The following is a 14,984-nucleotide window of genomic DNA, read 5'->3' on the forward strand; positions in this document are numbered from 1 at the left end:
TATAATAATGCTTAAGATGGGTAAACCGTGTTAGTCTGTCTAGCAGAAGAAAAAGAGCAATAGTCCAGCAGCACCTTCTTCAGATCAGAAGAAGTGAGCAATGATTCACAAAAGCTTAAACCCTGCCACAATTTTTTAAACAAACTTTTTTATTTATTACAAATAAACATGGTACAACAGAGTAAGTACAAATGATATAAATATGTAATAGGTAATCAGGTAGTAAAATACAAATAACAATAAAAGACCAAACTATAACATGAAACAGTGATTAGGTGGGAAAGATTTGTTATAGAAATAATATCTCAATATAATGTTAAGCAACAGTATTTGTTAGGAAGCCAGTTTTTAGTAAACTTATGTTTTCCAATGAACTCAAAAAAGGGAAGCCATTTTTCCACAAAACATTAGTGAAATGAGGAATTTCCATTTATTGAGATACAATCAGGGATCTTGTCCATGGCTAGAATTTCCCAAACTTTCTGGAGCCATTGTCTAAATGATGGGATAGATGATGTGTTCCAAAGGTGAGCCAGAGAAGTTTTGGCAGCTACCAATAATAGTGAAATTAGATCCTTAAATAAACTGGGTATGGAAAGATTCTCCCAGATGTTGAGTAGAATTAATTTAGGGCAAAGAGGGATTGAGCAGCCTGTTATTTTAGATATATAATTAACAATCATTTTCCAAAAAAATTCTACCTTGGGACAACTCCACCAGCAGTGGAAAAAGGAACCTATTATGTCACAAGCCTTCCAGCATTTGGGTCATTTGAGAACCATTAAGTGTAATTTCCATCTGCTAACTACCTTATAGAATTGCAGTTTTACATTAATTGCTTTGGTAGTAAAAATAGAAGTCCAAATACTGTAGAATATTACATTGAACTGAAATTGTATCTCACCATTCGTGGACCGTGTTAATATTGTGACATTACCTTGTAGGTTATAAAATATATGTTATTCTTTGTTGGGGGGAAAAAAAGAAGTCCAAATAGAGCTCCATTGCTTATCTTCTAAAACTGAATTGCAGTCTCGTTGCCATTTAGGTTGAAAAGATATTGGGACGTTCAATCTTTTAGAATTTAGTAATTTGTAAAGCAGTGATATTGAGCCTTTGAGTCTAGTTTTGCTGCTTTGTAAAATATTTTCAAAGGTAGTAAGTTTTCTATTCAAAAAAGATTGTAAGCGGAGATCCTGGAACATGTGATAAATTTGATGATATTGATAGCAAGGAAACAAAGAAACAATATTTGGCTTCCAGTTAGTTTTTTGTCATAAACCCCAGGTGGATCATATGTGAAGATTCTAAAGTTGGAAATTGACATGCACACGTGAATCTTTGAATGGACGGTATATTTTGTACGGATGGTGTATTTTTATAAGATTTCATATCTGAATTTGTAAGCAATTTATAATTGTAATTTTGTGAAATATACAGGAATTTTGTTTTGAGTTTTTTGCTTTATAGCTGTTTTGCTTTAAGAGAGTGAACGATGTTGAGTGGTTTCTTTTCTAGTATTATTTCGTTAATATTCCACAGGGGTTTTTTAGGTTTTTTTCTCTCCTTACTGTGGTACTCTAGGGTTGCTATCCTCCAAGTGGGACCTGGAGATCTCCCAGAATTACGATTGATTTCCAGATGACAAAAATCAGTTTCCCTGGAGAAAATGACTGCTTTGGAGGATGGACTCTATGGCATTAGACTCCACTTAGGTCCCTGCCCTCCCCCAGCTCCATCCTCTAAATATCAAGGAATTTGGCAACCTTAGTTCTTTCCCTGCTCTGCTACCTGGGCCCTCAACTGGTACAATCATAAACTGAATTCAGGACCTTTGACATACAAAAAAACCCCATGCGCTATACTAAGACCACTGAGCTGTAGGGTGTCCATGAAAAGTTCTGTTTCTTTGCTCTGACCATCCAGCACTCTCTTTGCCTATTTGAGTTCTAGATACACAAAAAGTAGAACGGGAATAATTACCAGTGGAAATCTGTGAAAATTAAGAGGATAATATCACACACACACTACCATCCTAAGTGATACTGTGAGAAGCAACGGGGCATCCCCAGTTTGCAGCTGAAAACATCATGGGAGGAACCAGGCTTAGCGGACAAACAGCCCAGAAGCTGGGGGCAGGGCCCACACAGCCCCCCACCCCCCAAGCTATAGGCCTGGTCCAACCCCGTGCCTCCACCTCACCTCCTGTGTGAAAACTTCCCTACTTCTATTGGCAAGGGCTAATGTCTGCATGATGCACTCTGTTGCCAGGATATTGCCCAGCAGTACAAGCACACTACGTTTGGGTAACTCTCACCTGGAGTGATTTTCTAGTCGAAATGACCCTTTGCTGTTTTTCTGATTAGGGGGTGCCTTCTCAATTTCCTGCCTGCCTGCCAATGCTTCCAAACCTAATTTGGAGCCCCTTCAGGAGTCAGATGTGGATGCTGATATCGTACTCATCTTGGTACTTCAGACAGCAGGTTTGAGTACATGTGCAATCCAGTCTGCACGTTAAAATGCAGGGATGGGGAAGGTGGCTTGATGAAAGCAGAATCACTCATGTCTAAGTGCTCCAGCCTGCTGTCAGGAAACATCTCTCTCCATGCTGCTATTGCACTTAGCAAGCAAGGGGAGGGGGGAATACTCCTTATCGCATCACAGAAATCAGTACTTCTGCAATGGTTTCTAAGCCCAATACATACAAGCGAAAATTAATAATAAGACGTAACTTGGCATGAGAGGCAGCTGTTTCTGAACATATCCTGGGAAGAACATATCCTGGGAAGTATCAGCTGCTGGTGTATACCTGCTAACCCTTCCCAATGTCCCATGGGATTAAATCCCTAATTCCTAAATCTGTAAGAAAAACATTTGGGAATTATTAATTTCTTGCTCTACAACCAAAATCTGATACTTTGGTGCACATCTTGACTGGAAGGCTGTTCTACAGCATATGTTCCATTACTCGTGTCTCATGGGGGCAGTTTTGTTTTCAAAAAAATTAAAAGCAACCTCTAGAGCTGCAGTATTCACTCAATGGCTTGCAAACTTCATGTGGCTCCTTGACATGCCTCTTGTGGCTCTTCTGAGCACTGCTTCCCAATGCAGCATCTCACAGGGTTGCCAGGTCCTAGTAGGGGATCCCCCAGTTTCAGGGGATTCTCCTCAATGTGGACCAACTGGGGGGTTTCCCATCCCCTAAACAAGGACTTCGCCATGCAGCATACCTGATGCAATGACATCACCCAGAAGTGACATCATGGTGACAGAAGATATGTTCAGAAATAGCTGATGCAGTCTGCATCTCATGCCAAGTTGTGTCTTATTATTAGGTTTCACTTTTACATATTGGGCTAAGAAGTGACATCATAGTATCCTGGCCCCACTGGTGGACCTCCTGATGGCACTTGGGCTTTTTGGCCACTGTGTGACACAGAGTGTTGGACTGGATGGGCCATTGGCCTAATTCAACATGGCTTCTCTTATGTTCTTATTAGATATTCTGGTTTTTGGGCAAACCCTACGGCAGTTCAAGCCCGATTTAATACATAAAGCACCAAAGGAACCCTTTCTAAGCACTAATCACATACCATTCGTTGTAATTTTAAAAATCACATTCATTAGTATCACCTGGATTAAAATTGCACATACCAATCAATACATAATTTCAATGTATCACTTGTATCAGAAAAATACAATACATTAATAGAATATTCCATCATTCCTGTAAATTCCAATCATTGTCCACTATCAACACTACTTATTATCTGCTGTATTACTTCAATATTCTTGCGTCACATCCCATCTAACCTCTCACTTAATCTGGAATAAATCCCAATGGAAAATGAAGGGCTTAGTTTCTTAGAAGTGACATCATCATGCCGGGGATGCTCTAGTTCAGGGGGTAAACCCTATGGTTTAAGCCCAATTTAACCATACGGTTTGCCCAAAAACCAGAGCATCCCCCAAGCGATGTCCCTGCCTACCCCTGGAACACCCCCCAAATCCCCCTGCTGGACTGGCAAGGGGACATGGCAACCCTACACCTGCACCATGTTTCAGGAAAGGGGGCGAGGCCTTTCCTGGAGGGGGCTTGTGACTGGCAGATGCCATAAGAATGGGTAAGCCGCAAGCCTCCTTGAGGTAGAGGCCTCACACCAAGGATGGAAGTCAAATAGAATCACAGAACTGTAAGGGATATCCAGGGTCATCTAGTCCACCCCTCTGCAGAATACAGGAAATTCACAACTACCTCCCCCCCCCCCCCACAAAACACACACACCTGTTCCATGCCCAGAAGATGAGGGGAAACCTCCAGGATCCTTGGCCAAAGTGGCCTGGAGAAAAAACTGCTGCCTGACCCCAAAGTGGAGACCAGCATTTCCCTGGGTGTGTAAGAAAGGGCCATGAGAACAAAGCACTGATGCAACCCTTCCTGCCCTCCCTCCCATGATCTGCATAAGTTCACAGAATCAGTATTGCTGTCAGATGGCCATCTAAATGTGGCCCTTGCAGTTGATGATACTTGGGAAAGTGGCTTCCCTCAAGCCATCACTCAGTCTCACTGCTCTAGAGGCTGCAACTTCAGACAGAAGAGTAAGGAGAATAAGTGCTGCTTACGTTTTTCTCCACCAGCCATTTTTCTGTTCAAAGACACTTCCCTTCCTAAGCTGTTTCCCACACACCTGTCAGGTTCTACATTGGCATATTTAAGCGTAAAACATAGTTGGCCCTTTAAAGCAGTGAGACTGAATGATGGCTTGAAGGAAGCCACTTTCCCAAGTATCATCAACTGCAACCAGTCTGGAAGCAGTCTGATACTTTCCCCCTAAGCAGCAAAAGATTAAGGCAGGGGTGTCAAATATGCAGCCCAGGGGCCACATCAGGCCCCCAGAGGGCTCCTATCAGGCCCACAAGCAACTCACTGTTGCCTGCTTCCTTCTCCCTCTCTTGCTTCCTTCTGCATCACAGCTTGCTTTGCCAGGTTTGTTCAGTCAAGCTACAGAGCAAAGCCTCTATTTTCTCCACTGGCTGACCAGAACATGAAGCAACTTATGTACAAAAGCTTGCAATTCCCAGACATTTTATGTTTTCCTCTGCATCTTAGGCTGAAAGCACTGACCATGAGATTTCCATAATGAATGTCAGTAAATCCAAAGTAGGTTTGCAACTTACAGATACACACCTGAACAACACCTGAACAGCATACTCAAGATTGCTACAGCACAGACATTGTCTCCAGATTTTGATGCAATAATTCAGAGCAAGAGGGGGTCAATTATCAAAGTTTGTTAAATTAAAAAAAATTGCAGAAGTGCTAATGTTTTAAGAATGTTTTAAAGGGGTTTTTTTATTTAATTTGGTTTGCCTGTGTCCTTTATGAAGTTTATATCTCTGCTACCTGGCATTACATTTTATTACGGCCCAGCCCAAGAAGCTCTCATTTATGTGAGATCTGGCCCTCATAACAAATGAGTTCGATACCCCTGGATTAAGTGAACCGGCAGACAACTGTGAAAGCAAGTCTGGTCCTCTCCCCTCCCCCACAGTGCAATAAATGCAAAGCAGAGCATTAACAGGCTCAAACATTAACAAGACCATTCATTTCCATGTCATTAGTTCCTTTTAAAAGCCACTATTCTGGCCCAAAGGTCATGTTAGATCCTCAGTATGCTTAACTGACTCTTCCGGCAAGTGGCCCACAACAAGAAGGGGAGCAAAACCATCCTGTCTGGCAGCTGCTTTAACCCAATGAACTATGGCTTAGTTCTGACCAATGGGTGGAAAAGCTGTCTGGGCTGTGTCACTTCAGACTGGAAGCAGAGGACCCACAATAGAATGCTCTTGCACAAAAAGGAAAGATCCCTGCACCTAGAAAAGTAAGCGTCAGGAAGGAGGGAGTTGGTCTACTCTAGCCTTTTCCTTGGCATATTAGTTTTCTATGTGCTAGGAGCAGTACACAGAATGGAGCAGCAGTTTGAAGAGAATACACAGTTTTTACGCACTTCGATCAACACTGACCCTGTATAACAGTATGGAAACAAACTCAGATCCAAAAGAAAAGGCCAGGTCACATGGTCAAAAAAAAATCACTCAAGCAGAAGATGATGGGACAGGATAGCAAAGCTGAGGGTCAAGGTGAAGTACAACTCAGTCAAAGACTTGTGCAAACCACTGCATCTTTTGGTACGTCTGTCCCAGTGGACTAAAGACCACATTATATACTTTAAAAGTGCTTCAGAACCCAAGACTTTGTGCTGCCGACTCCAAATTTACTAGCTTGCTTGTCTGCCCATGTATATAGCTAGCCATCTGCAGTCTTCAGGTGAAGGAAGGAAGGAAGGAAGGAAGGAAGGAAGGAAGGAAGGAAGGAAGGAAGGAAGCTCTCATATTCAATTAACAAAGCCTTCCCTGCATGATCACCTGCAGACCATTCAGTACTCACCATAGATGACCAGTTCAACAGTAAGCTGTATGCCCAATCCCAGTCATAAAGGTACCTGTAATTCGCTGTCTAGAGAGCCAATTGTCTGCAGAACACAGCCATGCAAAAAGGCAAATTTTTACATGTTTTTGCAAAATTACAAATTTACCCAGGTTGGGTCCAGGATCTCCACCCTGTGTAACAGACAGACGTGAGGTTGCAGGTTCTTCTCAATGTCCGAGCAAGTGGTAGTTCAGATGGCAACTGTGGTGAATGCAAAGAATAATCTCTCCCCTATGCCGTTTTCCCAACCTGAAACCAGCAGGCTAAACAGTCCCCCTAGAAAGGACCATTCGAGGTTGGAAAAAATGGCACAGATTCCAGACCCGGCTTGAGTAAAGGCGGCATCAGAAACCCAGAATTGCTGAACCACTTTTAGAATTAAAAGTCACCTCACTGGGAAGCTGAAGGCTCTAGTCTAGACAAATGGCCCTCCTCTGATTGCTGCTGCCATACAATCAGTGTTTTAGCAGCTACCGGAGCACAAATGCTCGTTCAAACACAGCCTCCACAAAGAGCAAACTGAACAGAAAACTGCAACATAAGCGGTGGCACATTAATAGGAGCGTCACGTCTAAGAATCCAGGAACAGCTGGACGACTCTAGCAGCAAACTGATCTCACTTGCAGGACTGAGTTCAGCGCTGCCTTCCACAGTTCAGGCAAGGTGATGGACAAGCCAGAAGCACTTCTGGAGGAGTGTCACAAAGACAACAGAGCCTCCAGGATACCAAGTCACACAAGGAGAGAGATCGAAGAAGCTGGAGTTCAAAGAAAAGCCGCCAATTAACCCACTTTCAATTCTTAAGATAAGGGATGCACCCGCCGCTCTGTTGCCCCTTTTCAACTGTGGGTTTCAAACAGATTTTTCAAAATGGAGCCAGATTCCCAGGGCTTAAAAGCATACAAGCTAGAAGCCATAAACAGGCACCATGCCAATTTATTGGAATGGACCACCCTCCTCCATGCATCCTTCTGTGACCTTTGAGGCTAGCTGTGGTTGTTCCCCTTCATATTTATACCAAGTCAGATCATTAGTTTGCCTAGGTCACTAGCTGTCCCAAGGATCTCATGCAGGAAAAGGTCTTTGCCAACAGCTATTAAGAGCCAGTTTGGGGTAGTGGTTAGGATCGCGGACTCTAATCTGGGAGAACCAGGTTTGATTTCCCACTCCTCCACATGTACCTCCTGATGTGACCTTGAGTCAGTGTCAGAGTTGTTCTCTCAAGTGCAGTTTCTTGAAAGAACTCTCTCAGCCCCACCTACTTCACAGGGTGCCTGTTGTGGGGAGGGGAAGGGAAAGGAGATTGTAAGCCACTCTGAGACTCCAGGTGAAGGGCAGCTTTTGAATCCAATTTCTTCTTCTTCACACCAAAAGCAGATGCCAAAGATCAAAACTCTAATATTAAGCACAAAACCCACATGCTTTACCCACAGAGCTACACTGCCTCAAGTGAACACATGGGGAGGAACTGTCAGTGACAGTGCCCAGGAAGATATTCTGCCCCTTCAGAACCTGTTAGGGTCAGTGCCAGGGACAAGCAATCTTTTTTGGCCCAAGTGCCCACAATTTGTATCTCTGAAGAGGCTGCTGTGCTGGTTGGCCTATAGTTTTATTAGACAAGACATATTGGAAGCAAAACTACCAGTGCCTCAGGGACTTGCCTTGATCCTTGAGTGCAGAACCACCCTGGCCCGCCAAGCAAAATAGGTTAACAGGCAGCAGGTGGCTACTCCTGATCAAAACACTGCTATGTTTTCAAGGAAGGGTGGAGGCATTTTTCTTAAACTTTTAGCAGCCTGCAGAAAGGGAAGAGTAGACATTCGTGTCTCTGTTCTTGCAAATAAATTTTATTAACAATATTTAGCAAATATAAAAGCACACTTCAAGAGATCGAAGCACTTCACGTATATTATCTGTTATCTTTACAAGTCTATGTTGGAGTAAGCAAGGTCTGGCGTACAAAAAGAATAGAAGAATGCTGCACAGGGCAGCGAGAGAAAGGCCAGTCAGATCAATGAGGTCAGCACCTTCTATCCTGATAAGTGTTATACCCTGTCTTGCTCCAGATTGCTACTCTTAGAGCAATATCCTCCTCCTTGGAAGTTCAGCACTCACAGCTCTCTCTTAGCTAGCGATATAGCTAGGAATCTAACTCTTATCTGTACTCTTTTCTACCAAGTATGATTTTCTGAATAAAGCTTTGTACGCTCTAATCAGTTTGTGAGGCTATGTTGTGTAGTTACTCAACCAATAGGTTATGGGCCCAGGATAATCTGATTAAAGGTGGAAAATTGCCAGAGACTCTTTAAAGTGCCAGCAAGGCATGAGATGGAGAGACAAAGGATCAAAGATGGTGACCTCCAGCGGTGCACAGCATGGTCATTGGATAGATAAGCTCACAGAGAACAATAAGATTTGGAGAGAAAGAACTAAGATCCATTTGATCGAGAGAGAGAGATCTGTGGGAAGGTACCCAGACAGGATGGCCAGCCAAAGGAGCTGAAGGACAAACAGCTTGGAACTCACTGCTAACTTTAGAGCAAGATCAGCTATTATGTCAGGTCTAACAGAACATCTGCTGTTAAGGCTCACAGATATGCAAACTGTCAAAAAGGTATGGGAGAAAATACAAAGACTACAGGTCAAATTCTTCTTGTAGTCTCTCATATGCAACTTCAGGAATCTGTGTTTAGTTTAAGAAAGATAGCTTGTGAAATCACTTGGATGAGATGCTGAATTTAGCTCAACAGTTGAGAACTGCAGGAAAGTTCCAGAGCAGGATATGATTCTTTTAATTTTAAGCCACTTCCAGACTCATATGAAAATGCTATCCATGCAATAGAAGCTAAAGATAATTTGTCCCTGAAAGAAGGTATCAATCAGCTTGACAAAGAGGCTCAGAGGAAGATAAGTGATCGGAGTCTGGTCAAATGGCTCTGAATATAAAAAACAAAGGACATTTAATTTGCTATTCTTGTAGCAAACCAGGACATATCAAGTAAAACTGCCTTTCAGGCAGTAAAACTGCCTTTTCAGAGAAAAACTATTTCCTGAAAGCAAGAGGGAAGCAGAAAGGCTCCCTTGAAATTAATGAACATCCAACAAAGTACATTTTGATATTACCCAAGGTAATGCAAAAAGCTCCACTTGCTATATTGACTCCAGTGCTTCTTAGCACACGTGCAATGACAGAAGCGTCTTTGAAACCTTCAGATGGACAAAGGAAAGAGAACTTGCACACAGCAGATGGGAAAATCCTCTGGGCTGAAGGCACTGGCTATTGGACGTTGTATTGCAGACTTCCAAATGGTGCAATCTGAGAAGTCCTTGTTAGAAACTGTTTGTATGCCCCAAGGCTAGAGCATAATCTTATCTCTGGAAGAGTGATGGCAAAGAAAGAAAGCCACTTTTGGAGATATAGTATGTATTTTTCAGCAACAAGACTGACTCAATTGCAACAGGTGATGTGAGTAAGGATTTGTACAGACTTTGCTTCGGTGTCACAGAGAGAAAGTAAACTTTGTAAAGCAGCATAATCTCAAGAATTGTTTCAGATTGTGGCACAGGAGATGGGGTCACAGAAAAGATTATGCAGTATGCCAGTTTGAAAGCATGAAAAGGCATGCTAATAACCAGGGCTTTTCTTATAGGAAAAAGCCCAGTAGGAATTCATTCGCATATTAGACCACATCCCCTGATATCACCATTGCTTCCCACAGGGCTTTTTTGTAGAAAACGCCCATCAGGAACTTTTTTGCATATTAGGCCACACCCCTGATGCCAAGCCAGCCAGAACTATGTTCCTGCTCAAAAAAAAGCCCTGCTAATAACTAAATGTGCTGATGCAGAAAAGTGTGTATGCTCCATCAAAGCAATGGGGATCAGACCATGCTTTAACAAGCACAGACAGCACAAGCCAAATGCAGTGCCCTCTGAAACTAATGCATAGTGATATTTGTTGGCCCATGAGAACTCATCCCTAGTGGGAAAAAATGTGCTAATTTACTGAAGATTACTTGAAATACACTGTGGATCTACCTAATTAAAGGGAAAGGTCCAGGACTAGAAATTTCTGAGGCTTTTGTGGCAGTAGTCAGTTAGAGCCCAGTAGCACCCTTAAGACCAACAAAATTTTATTCAAGGCGTGAGCTTTCATATGCAAGCACACTCCATCGGACAATGAAATGGAATTAGGAAAAGCAGCCATACATATAAAAGAGGGTTGGTAGTAAATTACCATGCAAAATTGTGAATATATTTTTAACTGATAAAAAGAATAAAAAGCTTGGTTTATGGTTATCATGTGTTTGAGCTCAAAGGGGAGCGGGATAACACAGGTAATAAATATGTCAGAATTAGAGACTGATGTACCTTTAATGGTGAGAATCTGTCACCCATCTCCTCTCTAGCAATGGCAGTACTCAGTAACAGATTCTTAAGAAAGCCACTAGTAATCCAGACTGATATTGGAGGGGAATACATGAGATGACAAATTACTTGACAGAAGAATAGAACACCAACATACAACTGTGTATATGCCAGAAGACAATGGTATACAGGGGTGTCAAACATGCGGCCGAGGGGCCGAATCAGGCCCCCGGAGGGCTTCTATCAGGCCTCCAAGCAACTGGCTGTCATCTGCTTCTTTCTTCCTCTCTTGCTTCCTTCTGCATCGCAGCTTGCATTGCAAGGCTTGTTCAATCACACAGGAGCTACAGAGCAAAACCTCTATTATCTCTATTGGCTGAGGCTCCTCCCTTGAGGAGGAAGGGATGGCTTGCTTTGTCAGGCTCTCTCCATTCCACAGCAGAACTGCTGAGCCAAGCCTCCCTTCCTTCTATTGGCTGAGGCTCCTCCCCTACCTGGCCCCCTAGGGAAGGAAGGACCCAGTTCCCTGGATCCCATGGGAGAAATACAAAGAAAGCACCTTTAAGACCAATGAGTGCTAATGTTTTAAACATGTTTTATTTTAGGAATTTTAAAAAATCTCTTAATTGTGTTTGTCTATGTCCTCTATAAAGTTTATATCTCTGCTACCTAATTTGAAATAGATACACATATGACCCAGCCTAACATGGCCCCAGCCCAACAAGGTCTCATTTATGTCAGATCCAGCCTCATAACAAATGAGTTCGACACCCCTGAGAAACAAAGAACCACTCTCTCACTGAAATGTCCAGATGTATGCTCCTTGAGGCAGAACTGGCTGGCAAATACTGGGGAGAAGCAATCAGTACTGCTGCCTACCCACTAAGGGTACATGAAGTATGCCAATTAAACTACAGGATGAACACAAACCCTTCTTGAGTCATCTAAGAGTGTTTGAATCAAAAGCCTAAACTTACATTCCTAAAGAAAAACAGACCAAAATGGATCTTAGAGCATCAGAAGGCATATTCATTAGGGTGTCTGTTGTGGGAGAGGAAAATAAAGAAGATGGTGAGCTGCTCTGAGACTGAGCGGAGGTCGGGATATAAATCTTCTTTACTGTTTATGATAGTTCTTGACTAACACTTTCTCTACACTTTAATCAGTTTCTGCAGCTTTGTTGTGTAATTGCTCAGCCAGTAATCTCTAAGGCAGAGCGATATTAAGGAGGAACTACATGTTACCTGTAATTCTGAGAATCATGGGAGCACACAGACTGGGTAGTTCTGCCGTCATTAAGCTCACATTGCAAACTGAGAGATGGGGGACAGCGGCTGAAAGAGCTGTGGCTTGCCCAGGCCCCAAACTGATTTTGTGGCTGAAGTTGAGACTATGAGATGCCTACAGTATGTACTACTTTATGCTGCTGGGGTGAGGTTTAAAAACCCATTACCAGATTCAGGTGCAGCAGGATCAGAAGGGGCTTCACTGTACCAAGATTTTATGCAGCTTTCCGAGCAGGAGAGTTCTGCAGCTGAATCAGCACAAGCGTGACAGCCACTTCCAGTTCTGACCAGATGCAACTTTGCAGCAAAAACACAGCCACCAGCTTCCTCTATAGCGAAACATTTAATTCTTTCGCCCCAAAAAGCGGCAGCAATTTGGGCCTTCCTCAAGACCCCCCCCCTCCCGTGCTCCTGTACCTTTCATGCTCCTGTTCAAAGGATCAATACGGAACAAGACAGCCAGGACAACAAAGGAGAAAGAGGAATCAGGACCAGTTCTTACCGTGTTTAGTCTCTCTTAGAGGCGAAGGGGTGGGGTGTGGTGAGGGCTTATTCATGCAGACCGAATGCTAATTATTAAAACACCAACTACATTACACAAGTGAGACCCGGTATACCATGCATTACCAGTACACTCCTTTGCCTGGCAGGGCTTTTGCGCAATGGCAACTACATCTGATTTTTATCGAAGAATGCTACAAAGGACAAACATTCAACAAGGAATACTCCAAAGCCTGACAGACAGTTTGCTCCAAGCCCATGTTGATCACAGGAGGTGTGAGGAGCAGAGCACCCCCTCCTGTCCTGCCTTGACCTGCTGTGCCCCTTCACACTTGTTTACCTGCCTGCCTCTACAGCCGGCTGTACAATTCTGTCCTGAATAAGCACTAGAAGGTGGTGTTCTGCAGGGTTTTGTTCCTGCACTTTAGGGCCGTGGAGCAGTATCAGTCTGTGGCCTGTTAGCAACTGGGCCGTGAGTTGTATAACTATTTCATTATATATTACAATGTAGTAGTAGGAAGAGGGGAAAGAAGAGGAAGAAGACGACACTGGATTTATATCCTGCCCTCCACTCTGAATCTCAGAGTGGCTCACTATCTCCTTTATCTTCCTCCCCCACAACAGACGCCCTGTGAGGTGGGTGGCGCTGAAAGAGCTCTCACAGGAGTGGGGAATCGAACCTGGTTCTCCCAGATAAGAGACAACACACTTCACCACCACACCGAAATAAAGTGCACAACTGTATCATCCCGAAACCATGCCCTCCCACCCCCACCCCAGTCCGTGGAAAATTTGTCTTCCACAAAACTGATCCCTGGTGCCAAAAAGGTTGGGAACCACTGCTCTAGGGAATCTGCCTCTGGTCTAGTGAAAGCATCAGCAGCCAAGATCCAAAGATTCCCAGGCAGCATAGGAGCTTCAACACAGGAGTTTCCAACTGTTCTGCTAAGAGAAGAAGAGAGACCCTCTGTAGGAGCTTCCAGTCCTCAACCCTAGACTGCGGTTGGAACACAAGATACAAACTGCCCCAGGCCACTGAGTCCTTACATGACAGTTTAGTCAGAACTGTGGTGGTGTAAAGGACCCCATTTCTTGAAAACAGGCTTGTGAAGCATAAACAACAGGAGAGGGGGAGTCAGGGGACCAGAAGATAGCATGTCTGGCAGATTTTGGAGGGGGGACCGCCCCAAGGGCCCCTAGTTGCAGTACTGCTTGCAAACCTTAAATGCCCCCCCCCCCTTAAATGCCTACTGGAAGGGTAACACACTTCACAAACACTGGACAAGCTGCAAACAGCATTAAATCTGCTTGGTAGAAAAGACGTCTCTTTTCTCCAGATTTCTGCTCCTCAGCCATGTTTTCAGAAGTGCAGCTGAATACCGGAGTTCTGCATTTCCTACACCAAGCCCATGCTGGCTCCTGTCCGGGTGTACATTTTACTTTCTAGGCACCTCAAGCAGTGCCCAAATAGCAAGCTCAGATGCGTTTTTTAGCATCACCCGTGAAATTCAAAAGTGGGTGGATCAAATACTGGTCGCCGTTATCTCCCCAGACACAGAAGCCTAAGATCTGGGAGCCCAAGATTCAAATCCTCCCTCTGTCCAAGCAGTTAGCCGGGTGACCTTGGATCAGTCACCCCCTCCCAAACTAACCTACCTCACAAGGTTGCTGTTGTCAGGATTAAGCAGAGGAGAGAAGAATGATACTGGAAGCTGCTTTGGGCCATAATTTTTTTTAAAAAATAAATAAATAAATAAACATAATAAAAACAGCATAACGCCTGTAAATTATTTGCAAGAAAAATACCATATGCAGGCCAATAGTGGCTGGAACAGTGTGTCCCCCCTCCCCTTTCATTCGTGCATCTTAGAGGTAGCAACCCCCCCCTCCCCAATATGAGCGGGAGGGAGGAGTCTCCGGCCGCTGCACTCACGCCTCCCCACTTTTCCCGGTATAGCGCGCTGGGCTGCCGCGGCTGCGTTTCGCCGGGACCCTCTTCCTCCCGACACGGCAAGCGCTCGGGTCCCCCGGTTGGCGTGTCTCACCTCGGCCTTCGGCTTATTCTGTAGCAGGTGCTCGAGGTAGAGATCGGAGAGCGCCGTCCGCATGCTGCTCACGCTGTCGTTCCGGCCGGATTTGAGCGTCATGGCGGGAGACCGGCACGGGCAGGTTTGAGGTTAGGTGCCCGGCGCGGTATGGCGCGGTGTGACGGCAGCTGGCCCCGCTGGCTGCAGCAGAGCGCGATCGCCGTGGAAGCACCGCGGGCGCCCCAGCCCCTTTTGCCGCGCGCCCTGAGCGAAAAGGGCTGCGAAGTCCTCCGGCGCCGAAGAAAACGGGAG

The 14,984-nt window shown here is 44.4% G+C and overlaps 1 protein-coding gene across 1 annotated transcript in view; it reads right to left on the reverse strand.

Moving 5' to 3' along the window:
- Positions 1-14,984, reverse strand: part of MPP1 (MAGUK p55 scaffold protein 1) — a 55,171-nt gene extending 40,187 nt beyond the window's left edge. Inside the window, exon 1 of the mRNA XM_060249737.1 lies at positions 14,691-14,984. Coding sequence (XP_060105720.1) covers positions 14,691-14,792 — 102 coding nt within the window. The 5' untranslated portion in view covers positions 14,793-14,984. The remainder of the gene's footprint in view (positions 1-14,690) is intronic.

Source organism: Heteronotia binoei, chromosome 11 (genome assembly GCF_032191835.1).
Source record: "Heteronotia binoei isolate CCM8104 ecotype False Entrance Well chromosome 11, APGP_CSIRO_Hbin_v1, whole genome shotgun sequence".
Classification (NCBI taxonomy): domain Eukaryota; kingdom Metazoa; phylum Chordata; class Lepidosauria; order Squamata; family Gekkonidae; genus Heteronotia; species Heteronotia binoei.